The 22,222-nt window shown below is 38.0% G+C and overlaps 1 protein-coding gene across 1 annotated transcript in view; it reads right to left on the bottom strand.

The window, feature by feature from the left end:
• Lrch (Leucine-rich-repeats and calponin homology domain protein) overlaps positions 1-22,222 on the bottom strand; it is a 67,376-nt gene that overhangs the window by 12,309 nt on the left and 32,845 nt on the right. Inside the window, exons 3-6 of the mRNA XM_034984178.2 lie at positions 4,718-4,950; positions 4,016-4,152; positions 2,650-2,899; positions 876-1,014 (exon numbers count right to left, since the gene is read on the bottom strand). Coding sequence (XP_034840069.1) covers positions 876-1,014; positions 2,650-2,899; positions 4,016-4,152; positions 4,718-4,950 — 759 coding nt within the window. The remainder of the gene's footprint in view (positions 1-875; positions 1,015-2,649; positions 2,900-4,015; positions 4,153-4,717; positions 4,951-22,222) is intronic.

A 22,222-nucleotide genomic window follows, 5' to 3' on the forward strand; every position in this document is an offset into this window, starting at 1 on the left:
TAAGTAAAAAAATGTTTGTTTTATAGGACCATGTGTTGATCATATTATGCGTGAAAGTTATATTTAATGCTTAATGAGGTACTTATTCAAAAGTCTACGCAATACTGGCTTATAAAGGCAATACAATCTCTGCGATCATGACATGGTCCGACAACTACACACGTCTAAACAATACTATATTAGAAAAATAGATCATCATCAACTGCTCCAGTGAATCTACTAAGATTTCAAAACGTGTGTTTTCTAAAACATCCTGAAAGTGAACACCAAATGGCGTAGAAGATCAGCAATCAAGAATAAGTAAAATGAACAATAGAATTGCACCAATCGAGAATCTTTTTTTGTAAATTAAAATGAATAATGTTATGCCTGCCTAAGTGCACGATTAGAATCAACATTATCTACATTTTGTGGAATCATCACGAATAAAAATTATACTCTATCCACTGAAATAAGTTAGTATAGCACTATCTTACATACCCCATACAAATGATAGAGCCAATAATCTTAGTGGACGTTAACCATTTTGTGTCACCAACTAATCACAAAGGAAACAATTTTTTCAAATTGAATTTCAAATGTTTTTTGAAAACATTTTCTGATTGAATTTCGAATGTTTTAGAAAGCCTGTTTGTGATTGGTTGGTGCCTCAAAATGGTTAACACTGAGATTTTTTGGCTCTGTCATTTGTATGAGATTACGTAACAGAGAGAATGCAATACTAACTTCTTTCCTTGGATACAGTATAATTAAATTCAGCTGTGTTATTCTGCTGTTTGAAGATAGTCTGCTGATCTCATACGTAACTAACTTCAAACATAAAAATATCCTAGTTCAAAAGTAAAATTATTGTTTTTCTAGAATATCCTACATACCCAGTGAGTATAGGCGTGAGGGGTGCTAAAGGGGTTTCACTGGAGAGAGATTGTGTGCGCGAGAGCGCGGCGCCTGGAGACAGGGTCGACGGCGTACTTGGAGTAGATCTTCCCGACCCTCCACCAGCTTCGCCGCCCGCTGTGGAATGGAAAATAGGTCTTTTAGAACTATTCAGACGATTTTAAAGTAAATGTCTCTTGAGCAATTTCTGAGTAACCCTACCCTATTATAGAATAGAATAGAATAGAATAGAATGTTTTTTTATTCATGTAAACTTTGTACAAGTGCTTATGAATAGTCAGGTAGTTTTAATTTACCACTGGTTCGGAAGGCCGTTCCTACCGAGAAGAACCAGCAAGAAACTCGGCGGTGGCTCTTTTTAATTTTTCAATTTACAATGTTATTATGTATATATTTCCGATGTATGCAAAATATAAGAATTATAATATATTCGTTAGGGAGAATTGATGGGCAGGCATATTTTGAGTTTGAGCAGTAGGTGAAAGGTTGAATGCGGTGCTGCCCTGTTAGGACCAACGAACTGGGCTGCGTCCTCCTGTCTTGTTCCCTTCATTTAGTTCGTGACCAACAGTTTTTCAAAGTTTCCATGGCTATATGGCGAAATTGTTATGCAACAATTTTAAACAAGAATTTTCGTAAATTCGCATGGAGAGTTCATATATGAATTCTGTTTCTTTTGATAAATTAGGTTAAATTAAGTATAATTAGGTTAAATTTGGTAAAAGTTCTAAGAACTTAGACATAATATACAGAAAAACTTACCATCATTCGACTATCTCTTATCAACACCATCCGTGCAATACCTACCATCCAACACTTTAGCTTATGCTTCAAGCAGCATTTCCAAGTGATATGGGCGCTATTTTGGTGAGTCGATGTGTGAATGCTTTTTATTGTACAGCAAGAGAAACTCACCATCATTTGACCACCTCTTATCAACGCCATCCGTGCAGTACCCACTATCCACCACATGTCTGGGCTTATGCCTCAAGCAGTCAATAGTGGCATTTCCTGACGTGATATGGGCGCTGTTTGGGGAGCTGATGTATGAACTGTGTTTGGTAGACCATTTGGTTTCGTTGACTCATCTATGAACACTTAACTAATGCGTGTTTGAAGAACAGCAAGAGAAACTCACCATCATTTGACCACCTCTTATCAACGCCATCCGTGCAGTACCCACTATCCACCACATGTCTGGGCTTATGCCTCAAGCAGTCAATAGTGGCATTTCCTGACGTGATATGGGCGCTGTTTGGGGAGCTGATGTATGAACTGTGTTTGGTAGACCATTTGGTTTCGTTGACTCATCTATGAACACTTAACTAATGCGTGTTTGAAGAACAGCAAGAGAAACTCACCATCATTTGACCACCTCTTATCAACGCCATCCGTGCAGTACCCACTATCCACCACATGTCTGGGCTTATGCCTCAAGCAGTCAATAGTGGCATTTCCTGACGTGATATGGGCGCTGTTTGGGGAGCTGATGTATGAACTGTGTTTGGTAGACCATTTGGTTTCGTTGACTCCTCTATGAACACTTAACTAATGCGTGTTTGAAGAACAGCAAGACAAACTCACCATCATTTGACCACTTCTTATCAACGCCATCCGTGCCTTTCCTGACGTGATATGGGCGCTGTTTGAGGAGCTGATGTATGAACTGTGTTTGGTAGACCGCCTGCTCTCGTCGACTCATCTTTGAACACTTAAACAATGCGTGTTTGAAGAACAGCAAGAGAAACTCACCATCATTTGACCACCTCTTATCAACGCCATCCGTGCAGTACCCACTATCCACCACATGTCTGGGCTTATGCCTCAAGCAGTCAATAGTGGCATTTCCTGACGTGATATGGGCGCTGTTTGGGGAGCTGATGTATGAACTGTGTTTGGTAGACCGCCTGGTCTCGTCGACTCGTCTGTGTGCAGGGAGAGAGTCCTTGTTGGCCATGTTTTCTAGGTACTTAAATATGTGCACGCGCCCGCGCATGCATATCTGTTGGAGAAAGATATGACACGAATTTTAGATATAGGTAGATGGATACCTATTAGATTATTTTAACAAAAGAAGTATTCGGTGAGGGCTAAATAATGCCTTCGCGTGGTGGTTCAGATTTTTAAAAAATCCGTGGAGCATCTTTGATTTGCCGGGACAAAAGTAACCTATGACCGTTTCCTGAATTCAAGCTATCTCTGCTATATTAAAACTGATTAAGTGGATGGGTAAAAAAAAATTTGATGCTGTTTTCGGTCGTTAAAGTTTCTAGGCGCGAGCCAGTACACTCAAATGTACCCCATGACCTATTTGTAAGATACAAAATCAACTGCCAAAAATACGATTAGAAATACAAGGTAATAATAAACAGAAGTGAATGACGCGTACGGGTGTTTACGCCAAAGTAACAAAAGTAGTTATAGTGGGTTAATTGAATGAGGCTATATTTGGGCTCGCCTTTCACTCACTGATAACGATATTAGCTATGTAGGCAGAAAAATACCTACATATTGTGTTTTGTATCACAATTCCATAAACTCACTCAAACTCTACGCTCAGTTGGAGGGGGAGCGGAATATTAGTCATGATAAACATGGCTATTATTCGCGTTTTTTAGGGTTCCGTACCTCAAAAGGAAAAACGGAACCCTTATAGGATCACTTTGTTGTCTGTCTGTCTGTCAAGAAACCTACAGCGTACATCCCGTTGACCTAGAATCATTAAATTTGGCAGGTAGGTAGATCTTATAGCTGACATTTGGGGAAAAATCTGAAAACCGTGAATTTAGAAAAAAAATTAAATTGTGGTCATGAACTAATAATTAGTATTTTCAACTTTCGAAGTGAGTGACTATATCAAGTGGGTATCATATGAAAGGTCTTCACTTATACATTCTAAAAAAAAAATTTATTTATTTTTATTATGCATCATTTGTATGTTTTTGAATTATCGTACAAAATGTCGAAAAAATACGACTGTAGTACGGAACCCTCATTGCGCGAGGCTGACTCGCACTTGGCCGGTTTTTTATGGTATAATATCAGTACTATCACCCGTCTTCGTTTTTGCCAGCGTGCTGGTTACACCTTGTGTATTCAGACTTCAGAGTATACTTACTGTAGTAGGTGGTGAGACGAGTGGATTGTTATCTAGGTTTAATGTAATAATAGTGCTCATGTTGCGAAGCTCGAGTGGAAGAGAGGATATGCAGTTACAGCTCACGTCCAGGTGTTCCAATCGAAGGTATGTGATCTCTGGAAAATAAAATAAAAATCGTCTTATTACAAAAACTTTAGGTACTGTTCAAACAGACATACCAGTGTGTCCCATACAACACGTGAGTTTAACATCAGTCTAAAATTTTTGTGGTTAGACGGTAGACTGTTTATAAATAATATTACAGTTGTGGTAAAAATACTTCCAATTTGTAATGGTTTTGAACAGAACAAAAATAATTTTTGCAATTCAAAAGCGGATTGTAGGGATTTTTTAAAATTAATTCTCTGAGGAAAGCTTGATCAATAAATAATTAAGTAAAATACATGAAATAATATTAAGGAAAATAGTGCAGTTAGTTGCGTACAAAGAATTCAATACAAGTCAAGAAATTAGACGTAATATAAACATTAATATCCGTGATGCTACCGAGAATATAGAGTCTAGGAATCAATAAGTGGGGACCAATTTAATTTTAGTAGGCTTTGTACATGGCAGATTGAAAAAAGTTCAAATCAATTTGGGCTAAAAATAGAAAATCATCTAACAGAAGTAACGGTTGTTGTTGAAAGCTTGGATCGGCATAAAAAAGTAGTGACTTACGTAATGGCAATAGTCCTAATTGATTATTACTAAGGTCCAAACACCTTAGCCCAGTACAGTCCCCAAGCGTCATTGGGACTTGTGTAAGCCTATTGTTTGATGCATCTAGTTCGGCTAATGTGGTCATCTTGCCTATTTCCTTTGGTAGACTTGTGAGTACGTTATCTGGCACTAGGAGAACTTGTAGTGGCATGAGGCATACCTCTCGAGGAAGCTCCGTGAGCTGGTTTGAACTGTGAACAAAAAAGACTAGAATTAGAATTGTATGTTTTATTAATAAAATTGAGAATTGAGGGTAGATTCTGGAGGAATTTGATTGTGAACAAAAATTACCTATATAAAATAGTGATGATTACGGAGTACGGACGAACTATTTATAGAATCAGAGTTGGGAGAACCCCTTCGTGTAACCTTGACCATTTAGGCAGCGCGCGCCTCTGATACGCTCAAATGAGAGGATTTTTTCCGACCTGATTCACATTATTGCAATTTCCCTAGGGATCTCTAATTTTTTGAGAATTAAACTATACCTATAAACCTTCCTCTTGAATTACTCTATCTATTGGTGAAAACCGCATTAAAATCCGTTGCATAGTTTAAAAGATCTACGCGTTCATACATACATACAAACTTACAGACGCGGGAAGGGACTTTATTTTATACTACGTAGAGATATGGTCGAAGTAAAGATAGGTACTAACTTTTCAAATCTTCAGACTATTTTTGCTTTACAGACCTACACTAAAATACGATTGCATATTATACGACGTTGAACCGTAAATCGTTCTGCGCCTAACCTAATAGTTCTGGCGGCTGGTGCCGTTAGTGTAAATATTGATATTATGAGCTCACATGAACTAGAACGGAATTAAAAGTGTACTTTTAGAGCTTTACAACATTTACACATTATTCATACACCATGATTCCATGTATAAAGCTATCAAACTGTGAGGACTACAGTAATGTGACGCAAGCTCATAAAAAATTGCAGCGCTTAGCATTATGACCTGAGGGCGTACCACCGAAGTTTTACAGGTACAATTTGACGATTATAATGACTTCTGATTGGCCGACACTCTCTCACTATTAGCTGAAATGCATTGTTGCAGTATCAATAACATGAATTCAGCCAGTCACAGCAATTATTGTTGCATTCCCGGAATGGGCCAACAGGCCTTGAAATAAGAACAAAACAAGACGAGACAACAGTAAAAAGGCGGCTTTTAGACAAGAACTCTCCAACTTTAGACCTCATTATAACTTTTTAGCAGCCAAGATTATCATCAAGCACAATTCTATCCTGAATTAAAAAGAAATTCTTAGCATTTTTTAAATGATTTCCCATAATATAAAGGCATATATATTATTTTTGAGCGAAAATCTTTCGGAAAATTAATTTCCAAGACGAAGCGAAACTCGGGCAAGCTCTTGCTCGGTCTTTGTTAAAACTTTACTCTTAAGTAGCAACTCCTTATAAAAATGTTCCCTGCGGAAAAAATGCCTTTCTATTAAGTCCTGTCCACTTCAGTTAGAGTGAACAAGAGTGAGGAAACTCTCGGTTTGACTCTGTAGGTCGATTTCGTAAAACCTGCATCAATCATCATTACAATCTCAATTGTTCTGATTGGCTGAATTTGTGCGATTGTGTGCCAATGTAAGCGAGCGTTAACCAATCAGAGGTGATTGCGATCGTGACAATGTAGCTGTCATTCTACCGCAATCGCGTAGCTGAATCGACGATAATATGTCAATTAATATTAGGCTATGGTAAGGTGAAATCAAAGAAAAATAGGGCTACTTTAGAGCTACCGCGTCAACTGTACTAAAATTTGATGGCTGCCAGTGACGTCGAAGCCTCGACGATTTGTTATAAGTTCCTTATAGTCGATGCATTTTAAACTAAGTCGTTGAGTTATCTGTCTGTTTCGCTGACACCTACGACCTGTAAGTGCGAGCGAAACAGACAGATAACTTGACGACTCAGTTTAAAATGCATCGACTATAGCTGTCGTGAACTGTGCTTCAGTTCTATGCTACGCAGTCAATCGTTGATGTGCGAATTGCGATGTTAATAAGCAATTTCCCGACGTAACTCAGATATGTTCAGTTCCTCAGTTTTTACGTTGAAGACAACATCAAAGCGCTTTCACATTTTAAGTATCACCGCCATGTTTATGTAAGAAACATTAACTAGAGCGAAGAAAATAATATATTAATGCGTAGTTATTACATTTCATGATTTGGTCGTAAATATCAATCTACCCACTTTAATAGATTAAACCGTTTCACACAGAACTAGTTTCGGTTGAAAAGTTAATAGAATCAGTCTGTCAGGTCTGTCAGTAGTTCTTTTGAATGTTAGTAACGTTTGGAGTTTGGACCGTCTAATTTAAAGTTTTAAGTTACTGGCGAACTAAGTATAATCAAAAAATAATAAACGATGTAGACTACTCCTGCACTCTTCTGTAGACAATCTTACGACGCTTTGCTTAAATAAAGTGAGAGAAGATAATTGTATACATCGAAAGAACAAAGGTAAACTACCTGGGGCATGTACCTACTGATATATAAGGTAACGGCTATCATCTTCTCCACATCATCTAATTTGAAAAATTGATAATAAAATGCTCGTCGGTTGAAGAAGGAAGTCTTGGGTTAGAAATACCAGTAAATGGACTGGAATATCTAGACAACGTGTTAATTTTATCATAGTAGATCACCCTTGTCACGTTGTCACAAGTAATGACAAAATTAATTATTAAGGCTCTTCGTGTTACAGAATAATTCTTGTCCCAGTAAACTCCGCTCTTTTATTTCTATTGGACTTTATTCTCTGTCGAACGTATTGATTTCTTCAAGCAACTTTGTTCAGCAAAGTAATCAGATCATAATCTTGAAACTCAAAAGGTCCTTGATTTCAAGAATTTTTCGACTTCAAAAAGCTATCTCGACAATACGCACATAGGTACACGTCTAGCTATTTAGCTGGCCTTTTTTGCAGGGACTCGTCTAGACGCATAGACGTTCTTTGAAACTGGATTCAGCACTACTGTATATACCACTTTTATTAATAGATAGGGTTCGATGGACTGTGGATTGAAGGAAACCGATAAGTAATTAACTTGTAGTGAGTAAAAAAATTAAAAATCGCACTTTTTGCGACGCACCAAAAAGTATTTTAAAAAGTTGTAAAAACCATGATACCTTCTCAGCTTTCATGTAATAAACTTAAAACTTGTAACGCCTTTGAGACTAACGATTCATTGCAGCGAAATTTAACGACCCAGTTTTTTAGAACTTGGTAAAGATTTGAAAGAAGTGAATGTAAAGCCTTTAAATGCACCTTTTCCAAAGTATAGTTAAAAATCTGACCTACCTTCTCTGCTACATCTTTCTTTAAAAACAAGAGCAGGAGCCCCAAGAGTGTTTTGTGTCACCTTTCTGTTGTGGTTTCAATAGACTGATGGTGAGATCTAGTATAGAGCGCACTTTGACTATGCTCAGACTTACTTAAGACACTGTTAAAATGAGACAGCGTTATATCGCTGGCAAAAATTTGTCTCGTTTTAATTGAAACTTAAGGCTGAGCTAAGTCAAAGTGCGCTCTATAGATTTCAGCCTAAGAGCTGAAAGACCTCCCCCTTCCTCATTAACCGACTTCAAAAAAAGGAGGAGGTTCTCAATTCGTCGGATTTTTTTTTTTTTTTTTTTTTTTTTTTTTAATGTATGTTCCCCGATAACTCGAAAACGCCTAGACCGATTTTGAAAATTATTTTTTTGTTTGAAAGGGTATACTTCAAAGTTGGTCCCATTTCAATTTGGTGAAGATCTGATGAATATCTTCGAAGATAGATACTGGAACTCCTCAACGGATAAGAGTAAATTGCTCGCGATCAGTGTAATAGCTTAGTAAACAGTAGACTTTTAACCAGTCATAGCATAATTCCATGGGGCCACTAAAAATTGTGAAATAAAAATTTTTTACAAAAAAAATAAAAACCGACTTCGTTACACAAACACTAAAAATTGAAAAATAATTTAATTTATTACCGAATATATTATGTATACAAGAGTTAATATAGTTCCATAATAATATTTTTTGGGGTCGGTGCCAATGAGGTGCCATTGTGGAGTCCCATAAAAATATGAAGTCTAGACGATTCGCGCAGCTAAAGCTAATTGGCACCGGAACCAAAAAGTATTATTATGGAACTATATTAACTCTTGTATACATAATATATTCGGTAATAAATTAAATTATTTTTCAATTTTTAGTGTTTGTGTAACGAAGTCGGTTTATATTTTTTTTGTAAAATTTTTTTTTACATCATTATCATCATCAATACATCGCCAGCTCACTACAGAATACGGGTCTCCTCTCAGAATGAGAAAGGTTTAACTAAACCATAATCCACCAATCTGGCCAAGCGCGGATTGGCAGACTTATTCCTAACGCCAAGAACATTATGGAGAACTCGCAGACATGCAGGTTTCCTCACGGTGTTTTGCTTCGCCGTTAAATCAACATTCCACACCCTAAATATCCAACTTCTGTGACGAATTTATCAACAATACGCAGCCGAAAGTAATGTACATCGGCCTTTAGAATGATATTTCGGCTTTGTAAAGCGTTGTCTCTGTCACTCATACCTATGTATGACGTTTTGTCCGTCTCAACGACAGAGACAGTGCTCTACAAATCGTCTATCTCCTTCTAAAGGTCGTACATTACTTTCGGCCGTGTATTGTAGTTTCAAAGCTCAGTAAGTCATGATATATTAGTATTATGATGATGAGTCGTGAATCGTGATGTTACTCATCTCGCTCAGGGTAAAGTTATCAGTATTAGTTTGACGCACAACAGTTCAAGACATACGGATTGTTGTCTCATACCATAGTAAAAAGTCTCAATTAAACTGGTATGACGCTACTTATAAAATGATTGCGACCGACCGTTAGCGAGGCTTCCATATTTGGCACCAACAATGAAGTTTCGCCAGAATCTCAAGATGAACGTTATGTCCCAATTGCTTTGTGCATTTACTCATATTATTTAAAGTATGTTACAAGCGAAGATATAGCATGTGCTCTAAATTGCCCAAGCAGAACAGACATTAGGACTCTGAATCTTACATTTAGACGTTGAATCTACCTTTAAGTTGATAATAAGTAGAATTAATATAATAATTAGTGTTTTCCCATACAGATTTCCATCCCCTATTTAACCACCCTTAAAGGATAATGTCCTAACATAGTTTACACAGATTTTTATTATATAAAACTAATAACCTTAATGCCGATTTTCACGACTCTAACTTCAAAAACATAAGACTTTCATATAACCTTCCAACCCTAATTTCACCTCCTCAGAAATGGATTTTCTCAAAACAGTTTCTCAGCTGATGCCTACGCCATAGAAGGAAACTACCTTCAAAATTTCAAGTTTGTAGGCTTTACAGTTCCTGAGATTTCGTTATCAATTAAATTTTGCTCGGGCAGTGCCAATTTGTACATCATTGGAACATATAAGTACCCTTATTATAAATGCGAAAGTGTGTTTGTTTGTGGGTTTGTTAGTTTGTCCTTCAATCACGTCGCAACGGTACAACGGATTGACGCGATTTTTTGCATGGGTATAGATAAAGACCTGGAGAGTGACATAGGCTACTTTTTATCCCGGAAAATCGAACAGTTCCCACGGAGTTTTTAAAAAACCAAATTGGTACAGAATTGTGTGTCATATATGTACGTGTGAGGTAACCACGCATAATAAGATAATAAACTGCCTTAAAGAAGATTGAAGACACATGACGAAATAAGACATATTATACTCGTATATATTACTTAAGTAGTTAAAGTAGTTAAAGTATCAGGTGGTTACTCGTAGATACCTCACGCATAATAAGGTTAGTTACAAAAATTAAGAGATATGAAATAAGTCATTATAACATACCAGTATTAGAGATACAGAGACATTTCACATAATACGAAATTATACATTACGTAGAGAACTCGATAATATTATAAAGTGCCTGTATAACGATATAAAAGAAGGTATCTAACGGTAACCGCTCAACAGACCGGAACTCTATGGATCGTAGGAAACACAATCAAGCCATTAAAATATACCGCACACATTAATAGTTGTGCATTACGCATTACTCTGCAAATGGAAATGGAATTACGTAGTCTCTACACCTGTACATTCCATTAAACTTTTTTTATATACTTACTGAGGTTTTATGCCATGACCTCAAGTTGAGCATTCAGACGTTCGCCCTCGCGTAGCTTCACTCGCATGATTATAACTTACCTTAGAATTGCATACATACAACATACAGGACTTTCAAAAAGTTGAGTTATAAAAATGTTCATAAGCATGCGTTTATTAAAACAAAGGTGTTTATTCATATTATAATTAATATTTGATACTATTTAAGGTAATTTCAACTTTCTACTAATTATTGCAGTAGGAATTTGAAGTGAAATTTCGGCTTTAGGCTTAGGCGCATATTGGTGTTTAATCTATTGTATTCAAGCTATAAACTAAATTGGACAGGTCCAAACCGCTAATGTTATTTTTTCGCACGGAGCATTGTGAAAAGGGATAAAAATATATTTAAACCTGTCATTTTAATTTAGGTTAGAGATTGTGCACCACCATTGACTAGTATCGCCTGAATGTTTAGCTTCTCTTGCAGTCATAGTTTCTAAAGAAAAAGCCCAAGCTTTTCTTCGGCAGGTAAGCTTATACTTCAGTTTTGACGTTCGAGTTGAGCACGGCATATCGGTAAAAGCCTAAGCTGATAAAAATCAGACGTGATTTGGCGGAAAAAATCTGTTCACAAAAGAAAAAGATAAATAAGAATCAATTAGTTTGGCGAATTTCGAAAGATCGGAGATATTTTACAAAAAAAGGCAGAAAGTAACATTAATTGTTCGTTAAAAAATAGCGGCCACAGTGTAGTCAACATGATTAGAGAAGTCATGTGGAAATGCGTTATTTAAATATAAAAAGCGGAACCGTGATTCCGATTTTTCTTCTATTGTTCATTTACAATTTACATTCTTGTGGTGTGATGCCCATATCACACGAAGAATGATACATTCATCTTCTATCAAATAAAAAGTGAAGGAAGCAAACAGAAATCTTGAGTTAATTTTATTGACATTTAACTTATGTCACTTAACTAACAAGTACCTAACACTTGAGACTTACAGATGATGACTTTATGAAGGGTCGCGCCCTGAAGCGAAAAGGGTCCATACTAAATCACTTACTTATTTGATGTTTTAATTGGGAGCCCTTTGTTTTTGGTCTCCTTGTTTGTTAGTTCATTTTCATGGTTATTAAATTGTTGTTTCTTTTATTTTAATTATGCTAATTTGTCATAGCTTAGGTACACATCATTAATTAAAAAAATTAAATAGTTACCTACTTTACATTTTGCACAACCATTTTATTATTTCGAGTTTCAACTAAAAGAAAGTAAAAGTGGTAGTTTACAACTTGTATTTTTTTTTTGGTTCTTTTTACACTTAAATAAAGAAAACATGAATACTTTGGAACGAAATAAACTACATACAAGAAAGTGCAAACAGTTCGTTTTGAGCATTATTCACTTTTACTCTCGTTTCTCATTTGGTTTTTTACTGCTTTTAGTAAAAAATACTCTGCAACTTTTGTTTACATGAAAAGATCGCAAAAGCTGCTTTTGAGTACCATATTGTCACTGTAGAGAGGGGATATACTGTCGGCATATCCGCTCACAGACTTAACAAAATAGTTACGCAGATGCCTCCGTAATTATTGACGTCATGAAAATGAAACCAGTTCTACATGTATAAGCTTTATATTAGTAAAGTGTAGTATAGGATACCTTTAATTTTCATAACAAATCTTTTAGGTATACGACACCTTTCAACTCCATAAAACTCCATTGAAAGGTGGCTTATACCTAAAAGTTGATGATACCGAAAAGACGGACAGACGGATATCACCATCATTTCACTAAAATAAGAATGCTTGGCTCGCTCGAAAACTTGCTATTTTTGTATTGTCTATTTCATTAACGAGTGATATGTAAAAGAAATATTTAAGTAGGTAAATGAGCTTTTATAGTATTAATTTGTAGGGAGTCAAGAAGGCCCGGGAAAACGGAGCAAGTAGGTAACGAACGGGCTCCCTTCCGCGATTCGGCCCAAATCCAAAAGGTCGAGGGTTGTCCGTTGTCCCTGGAGCCTTTATAGAGTAATCGATCTTTTTCTAAAATATGCTTCTGTGAACATGTTCCAAAAATGCCGGTCCCACTCTATCTATCGCCTGTCTTTAGTCTGTGCCGTTTCTAATTTCTATAGAACAGCGTTGACATTAATTCGCGCCCCTCTGGCAAATTGTTCCATCGTTCCAGGCGGGTGAATCAAGGTTCAATCTAATATCGATTAACTATTTCCACTTTAGGGTCGGGATCCACGTGGACGTGGGGGAGTTTATATTTGTTGCCATCTTATCATAAACAGTACTTACAGTGCGACAAGGCTCTCTTGGCACTTGAATGACATTAACAGAGGGGCGCTGCCGCGCTGTTGGAGAAAGGCTTAGAAATGCTTAGAATATTTAAACAAGAACAAAGTCAAGTAACGTTGCCGTCAAGTGTCCCCACACTTGATGGCAACGTTAGTTCCGATTTTCGCCACGCTCCAAGATAGCCTTGTCGCACTGTAGGTATATAAACACCACCTTAGGAGATAGTCTACGACAGAGATGATCTGTATTGACTTTTGATGGATTGACGCCTTTAGCACATCGATGCATTCGCATGCAGTAGCGAAACTAACGTCTTTATGCGCTTTACGTAAAACGTCGACATTTGCGTTAGGCGAAGTGCGCTGGTGTGCTAACGGCATGACATGCGACATTCTAACTGCAGGTTATTTGCTTTTCCTACATTTGTAAAATAGAAAAGGGCGCGCGGTGCAAGGCACGTGTGTCACCAGTCAGCGTAGGTACCCACTACCTATACTAGATTTTCGTACGTTTCGTAAATATAACAAATCGGTGGCCGCATGGGTATGTATAATTCATGTCATTCTGTAGTAAACTTTAGTACTAAAAATAAAACTGTTTTTTTTTTTTGCTTTTTCTTAATAGAATTTTGATAAGTACCCTCTTCTTTCGAATCAGTTTAGCGTATTCATTACAAACTGAAGATGAGCTAAGATTCGAGAGCTCAAGCTTCAAGAGGGCAAGGAACTCTGTGATACAAGCAAGGGCTTTGAAGTTGAAGCCAACTTCAAACAACTTTTTTTTGGCCACGGACTAGGGCGATTTAAACACCAACAAGCCCCAATAAACTACAAACGAATTTTTAGATAAAACCTACCAACTAAAATTTACAGAGCGCGACCACAAAAGCCATGTAGCGCTATACCCTTCAATCAAAACACGATTAACACACACGAAATGGGTATATAACACAAAAAGTCGGCCGTGCGCGCGCGCATTGTCGCTTACGCAAACAATGACGCCCGCGCCATTACTATTTACTGCTGCAGAATAAATCCATTTTGAAAATGGAACGCGTGCCAGAAGTATCATAATTCATAAAAGGAATTGTGTAATTGAAAATCATCACATATCTACAGTAGATATTACAGAAACAGAAAGGTCAATCGAGATTTTCCGAGGACCAATTCAATACTGCTAGTAGAAGTAACTACCTTACCTAATTAGGGTAAAAGTAGTTTTCTAAATGGATCCATCGAAAATCGATATACAGCGTTTACAGTTTCCTTCTGTCGCTACGCGGACACATAGGTACATTCAAAATCCAATTATGGCCTAAGAGCCAGCGCGTGCCAGACTTTCCTTATTTTATAAAAACTGAAAGTTTCTCTGCGTATATATGCGTCCCCAACACTGGGAGGAACGTTTGTTTGGATGCTTGTTTGGATCATGGTGGCTTTGGGAAATAACATAATGGATAATATAATGACAGTACCTACTTATTAATAACATGTACGTTTCCATTGCATGGTAATTGGTAACTATACCTACCTATTTACAGAAAAAGCATAATCTAACCGACTCTACGTAGAGTTCTAAGACGTAACGGTTCCTGCAACTGTTGTAAGGTGACGAGCAACTTGGACCTGCTACATAATCAACATATTCTAATTTCTAATCACAACACTAACTAATGTACCTAATCATGGTTACCTACTTAATCACCTACAAATACAACTGAGGATTGTAAAGTACATATATATTACTAATATTATAAAGAGGAAAACTTTGTTTGTATGATTGTTTGTTTGTACTGAATAGGCTCAAAAACTACTGGACCGATTTTAAAAATTCTTTCACCATTCGAAAGCTACATTATCCACGAGTAACATAGGCTATATTTTATTTTGGAAAAAAATAGGGTTCCGTAAGATATTTGGGTTTTTCGGACACAAGGTGTAAAAAATCAACCAGAAAAGTTACTTATTTTGCGTACGCTGCCTAAACTATAAAAGATAGAACCATAAAATGTTCTAATTAATTGTAGATCTTATAAATATCTACAAAAAAGTCCGCGACACACTATACCCATTTATGTCGAGTGAGGCACAGCAACCATTTTTTTATTTAAAAATCTTGAATTTTTTTTGGACTACATTTAAACGCGTTTATTTTACTCATGCTATTAATCCTTATCAAAATAAATGATTTCATCACTAAGAACAGTTTATGGAGATAATATTTGGTCTTTGAATGATTAAAATTGGACGTTTGGTTTTGAAGTTATGGCGAAATTAAAATATTACGATTTCTGCTGCACGGCCCGTTGTATATTATATAAAGAGGTAATGTCGTTAAGTTTGTTTGTAGGGGGTAATCTTTAGAACTACTGAACCGATTTTAAAAATTCTTTCACCAGTAGAAAGCTACATTATTCCTGAGTGACATAGGCTATACGGGATCTTTAAAAACCTAAATCTACGCGGGCGAAGCCGCGGGGATCAGCTAGTATTATATATATCAAACTCTTCAATCGAGTAATTGGCGGCCCATATTGATATCGCAGACATTGTGTACTATCCAGCACGTCAGGTGCGTACAGACGCCCACGAGAAAATTTTGTCTACGCATTTATGCGTATGAAAATGCGTAGACAAAATTTTCCCGCGGGGCGCACGTTAGGCCCTCTTTATCTATACTCGTGCAAAAAATCGCGTCAATCCGTTGTTCCGTTGCGATGTGATTGAAGGACAAACCAACAAACAATCATACTTTCGCAGTAGTGGTAAAGAATGTAATTTGGTTTGTAGGGGGTAATCTTTGGAACTAATGAACCGATTTTGAAAATTCTTTAATATCGGAAGGCTACATTATTCCTGAGTGACACAGGCTATATTAATTTATTTAAAAAAATTAGAGATCCTTACGAAAATTGTAATAAGCTACCCGTGCGAAGCCAGGGCGTGCGCAATTAATTTTAAATAGATATACACGTCCGCAACTAGACCACAACACCTTGGAACGTCATGCACATGCCATTCATTCTATTCTATTCTACATATAACATGGGACCGTGACCAGTGACATCCCCGGTCGTTCACCCCGCCCACTGATCTTTATACCGACCTACAAACCGCTTCACTGTTAGCGTTATCACAATGCGTTTTTTTAGGGTTCCGTACCTCAAAAGGAACACTTATACGGTCACTTCGTTGTCTGTTTGTCTGTCTCCCATGTGAATCAAAACCCGGGTACTTCCCGGTGACCTACAATCATGAAGGGCTGAAAGCATGAAAGAAAGGAAATCAAATAATCTTAAAACCGTGAATATGTAGTTAAATAGTTCAAAACAAAATCACAAAAACATCACATTTAGTACTTGTTAGTAATTAGTGTACTAAATCACATAATAGATTGAGCTGTCCGTAATCTTGTACGATGGTACGGAGCCCTTGTATGCGAGTTCAACTCGCACTTGACCGGTTCTTTTTTGTTACAGGAATTACGGTGTGTGACAACGTTATACGACGTACGCAAACAAGATAGTTACCGGGTTACGACATTTTTGGTTTTACGACCAAAACTTAGGGAAAATAGTCCGTAACAAGTTGAGATAGCAATCGGGTATGAGGCGGGGGGACACACCCGCATGTCACCCGCGCTCGCCCGCACTGGGTTAGCGCGGGGGCTGTGCGGGTGTGCGGGGCGTTCCCTCCCCGATTGCCATTTCAACCTGTCGCGTACTATCATCATCATCAACACCAATCGATGGATCGAGACTTATCACAATTCATTTATATTGATGTTCTCAACATTCGTACCAATTTTTAGCTTCATGCGAATTATTGTAACCTTGAATGTCTATTTTGACCGGATTATAACCCGTAATGAGAAATGAGCTTTAGTTTTTTGGGTTCCGTACCTCAAAAGGAAAAACGGAACCCTTATAGGATCCGAACTTTGTTGTCTGTCTGTCAAGAAACCTACAGGGTACTTCCCGTTGACCTAGAATCATGAAATTTGGCAGGTAGGTAGGTCTTATAGCTGGCATTAGGGGGAAAATCTGAAAACCGTGAATTTGTGGTTACATTACACAAAAAAAAATTGTGGTCATAAACTAATAATTAGTATTTTCAATTTTCTAAGATAACTATATTAAGTGGGGTATCATATGAAAGGGCTTTTACCTGTGCATTCTAAAACAGATTTTTATTTATTTTTATGCATCATAGTTTTTGAATTATCGTGCAAAATGTCGATAAAATACGATTGTAGTACGGAACCCTCAGTGCGCGTGTCTGGACTCGCACTTGGCCGGTTTTTTAGCTTTAGCACAGCACTCAACATTTAAGTGGGTACTAGTATAAATCAATCCAGTCTTTAGATCGGATATAGGTACTTTGATGTGACGATGAGGCACTAGATGACTAGAAGGGGAAAATATTTTTATTCAAATAAATATTTACAAATACCTAGCTACTTTCGAATCGTCAAATGCATCTACCACTGGTTCGGAATGCCTTTCCTACTGAGAAGAACCAGCAAGAAATTCGACGGTTGCACTTTTTAAAGATTTAATAAGCGACACAATTCGCGATCAAAACACAGTAGAAGATATATACTATGTGTATAAAGTTTCGTCCAATCATAAGTGCCATCGTTTGAAATTTGCCAGTCTCGTAGTTATTTCTGTATAAAAGGGCAATGGCTTTTAGTCGACAATCGTTTTGTCGACTATTTTTAAAACACCATCGAATTCGTCTCTAGCTAATTTAATAAAAAATGTCTGAGTAACACGCGAGGAACAAGGAACATGGAAAACATAGAAAATCGAAGATGGACTGAAAAATAATAAGCATAGTATGCGACAGATCGAGATGGTAACCGGGGTATGAGGCGGACGGACGCTAATAGTGCGGGGGCTGTGCGGTTGTGCGGGGCGTCCCCACCCCGATTGCCATCTCGACCTGTCACATACTATACAGAGTAGGTACTTTAAAAAAAAGTTAGGTAAAGTTTAACTAATACCTATATTGTGTACAACTGTGTATTGTGTTCAGAGCTTCAATAGCTCAACCAGTAAAGGAGTGGACTGAAAACCGAAAGGTCGACGGTTCAAACCCCGCCCGTTGCACTATTGTCGTACCTACTCCTAGCACAAGCTTGACGCTTAGTTGGAGAGAAAAGGGGAATATTAGTCATTCAACATGGCTAATATTCTTTAAAAAAAAAAAAAACCACTACCGAATTATCGCTACTGAACACTCATCAGTAGGGCGATTGTCTAAAACCTGCATCAATCATTATTACAATCTCAATTGTTCTGATTGGCTGAATTTGTGCGATTCTTGTTGCAACAATGCATTGTAGCCAATAGAGAGCGAGCGTCAACCAATCGGAGGTGATTGCGATCGTCACACTGTAGCTGTCAAACTACCGCGGTAGGCCCACAGTTTGCAGAACATGTAATATAGGTACGTATCGGTTTTTACCGTAGATCATGCCTTTACCGTAAACATTTTGAAATACCTACCATATTTTGCATATAAGCCATACCTGATACCTACTACCTACCTACTATATCTTTCCTGAGTTAAGTACTAAAGTACGATATATTATATTAAGTATCTATAGTACGAGACAGGTCGAGATGGCAATCGCGGTGGAGACGCCCCGCACACCCACACAGCCTCCGCGCTGACCGGGTGCTGTAGGGCGATTGTCTAAAACCTGCATCAATCATTATTACAATCTCAATTGTTCTGATTGGCTGAATTTGTGCGATTCTTGTTGCTACAATGCATTCTGGCCAATAGTGAGCGAGCATTAACCAATCAGAGATGATTGCGATCGTGACATTGTAGCTGTCAAACAACCGCGGTAGGGCCACAGGATTGCGCGGGTGACGTGGTGTGGGTGTGCGGGGCGTCCCCCCGCCTCATACCCCGATTGCCATTTCGGCCTGTCGCGTACTATAATTAATATTTATTGAGTATCTGGTATTATAAGTAGGTACGCAACAGGGTGCGATGGCAATCGGGACGCCACGTACACCGGCACAACCCTCGCGCTAACGCGATGCGGGATAGCGAGGATGACGTGCGGGTGTGCGGGGCGTCCCCCCGCCTCATACCCCGATTGCCATCTCGTCCTGTCACGAACTATAGCTATAAAACGTTGTAGATATAATTCACAATTCTTCGATTGAAGACATGCCTATTTGCATTCCTATTCGACATCCTTTGCCAATGCCATGAAAACATGAAGATTGTTCGTGTGAAGCTTAGATAAGGCAGTTTATGGAACAGGTGATTGATTTAAAGACTCATGCAAGCGATATCTGCAATAGTTACCTACCAACTACAAATTGAAACAAAATATTACGACAAAGTGACGAAATTCGGTCACCAGTGACATGCCGCCGCTGTTTAGGCTGTGGCTAGGGTTGCCAACCGTACTCTAAAATAGAGTATTGTACTCTATATCATGTACGCGTACTCTATAATCTATAACACTAATAGAGTATGCTAAAATACTCTTTTTTACAAAATGTTTACTGACATGACTGACACTAGTAGTGTCAGTCATGTAATATTATGCTAACCTATTATCATAATTCATAACCAAAAAAGTCAACTATTTACTGTTAATACGTTGATATCCCGAATTTAGACGTTTCTGAACGCAGCCACTAATATCATTATGTCAATGTCATGTCACAAGTTGTTTTGAGGTTACGTTAACACGAAACACGAATTTTTCATTGTGTACCTTTTCAAAAGTATAAAATAAATGATACTCTTTTTTGGAAGTCCGTACTCTTTATTTACCTCCTTTGAAATTAGATATACCTACTCTATTTCTTCTAATAAAAGTTGGCAACCCTAGCTGTGGCACAACATTTGTTTGTACTGGTTACATATTATTACTGAACGCACGATTGGTTCGAGTCGAGTGAAAGTGATGGATTTATCTGGTGATCATTCAAAAATCACGCGCAGGGAAGCCGTGAAATAAAGTATTGTGAATAGATGCACCAAAGTCTAGTTGCATGACAGGTGGTTACGCTCACAGTAAGAGCGATCACGCACTCATCCGATCCGAATTCGTGAAAATACGGATATAAAAATATCTACGTCATGTCATAATAATATGTCAAAAGTGACCTACCATAAAAATATTTCTGTGACTACTTCGGAACTTATTTTCACGGAATCGGATGAGTGCATAACCGTCGTAAGGGTGCGTTTCCACTGACGCGGAGATGGGCGGAGCGGACCGTGAATTGGCCAATCACAGTGGTAGAAATCCCCACAATCATGAGTGGAAACTGTGTGCTCCGCTCCGCTACAATCCCCACAGCTCCGCGTCCGTGGGTTTCCACCCTTAAACCAGAGTGTACTGAGTGAGGGAATTTTCGGTTTGATCCTAAATCGAAGATGTGTCAAATATTTTGACGTGAAATCAAAGAAATATAGTTTTTTTATAGCTTACTTAGTCCTAGCGTCAAATGTAGGTAACATTTGACGAGCCTGGCGTCGGTCGTGCGGAGACCCATCCCGAAAAGAGACACACACGGGCTTACAATTTATGCGCGCGCGGCGAAGTGGCTCGAGTCACCCGCTGCGCGGAGAATTAACGGAAGAGATACAAGTCACCAGGGCCATAAGCCAAGATGGCGGGCCCTAGCCGGTGAAATCCCGGCTTGAAGAGCGACACCGGGGCACGAAGTTGCCCTGTGCCACACCCGGGTAGAGAGGCCAAGCCTCGAGGCCCGTACCCCCGTCTGGCCGTTCCGGCCAAACGGAGAAGACCCGCACTACTACTGACGTCGAAACTTTGATGTTTTGTTACAAGATCCCTAACTATCTTTGACGCTCAAAGCTTCACTGAAGGCTCAGGAATCCATTTCGTTTTATCTTCAACGTGCAGTTTAATTCATAAAAAAGTCAGTGTCCGTTTGAGGACAACGAGTCCTGGCAGGTTTTTCCACTTTATAATTTGTATAACATAAAAATATCAATAAGAGATGGTTGCGAAACCGGCCTAACGCCTAGGCCTCTATATCCCAGCTAGATTATATCTACTCTACCAGTATGCATACGACTTAACTACGATCAAAATCATCTGCCGCAGAAAGATAGTCACTGTCGTCACTACTCCCTACTTTTAATCCTTATACCTAATTTATAATCCGTAGAAAATGACTTCTCACGCGCCATTTTAACCCTATGGATCAACTGTCATGTCAAAAATACGTCTTTAAAATAAGGACTAAAATCGTACTTTTGACATAATATTTGACACATAAAACTTTTGACACTTGAATGGGAAGCTGAAAGAAATCTCTATTTAGAGATAAGCATTTCCAATGTAACTTAATTTATTATTAGATACTTTGTAACTACAATTTTGGTAAGTACATGAAAACTAAAAATAAATAAATGACTGTTAAAATGGCGCGTGAGAAGTATTTTTAGGCATTATACTTAAGTAGTTAGATTACAATGTTCATCGGCAACGCTTAAAATAGACCATGTTAGGAAGAATTTAGCCAAAAAAACAAATGCGGCAATGCACATGCTACATATTGACAATGTCAATCAATACCGCCGCTGTTTGACAACTTTTTTAGGATTCCGTACCTCAAAAGGAAAAACGGAACCCTTATAGGATCACTTTGTTGTCTGTCTGTCTGTCCGTCTGTCTGGCAAGAAACCTACAGGGTACTTCCCGTTGACCTAGAATCATGTTTGATAGGTAGGTGGGTCTTATAGCTGGTATTACGGGAAAAAAATCTGAAAACCGTGGTTATATCACACAAAAAAAAAAAAAATTGTGGTCATGAACTAATAATTAGTATTTTCATATACGCAAGTTTGTTACAAGCGTCTACTGGCTTAAATGCACCGAGTTGCAGCAAGAATACCTATTACCTACCTACCATAAATTTAGCCAAACAGCAAGCAAGTAAATTGTAGCAATAAAATTGTGACGAC

Source organism: Maniola hyperantus, chromosome 1, assembly GCF_902806685.2.
Source record: "Maniola hyperantus chromosome 1, iAphHyp1.2, whole genome shotgun sequence".
Taxonomy (NCBI): Eukaryota; Metazoa; Arthropoda; class Insecta; order Lepidoptera; family Nymphalidae; genus Maniola; species Maniola hyperantus.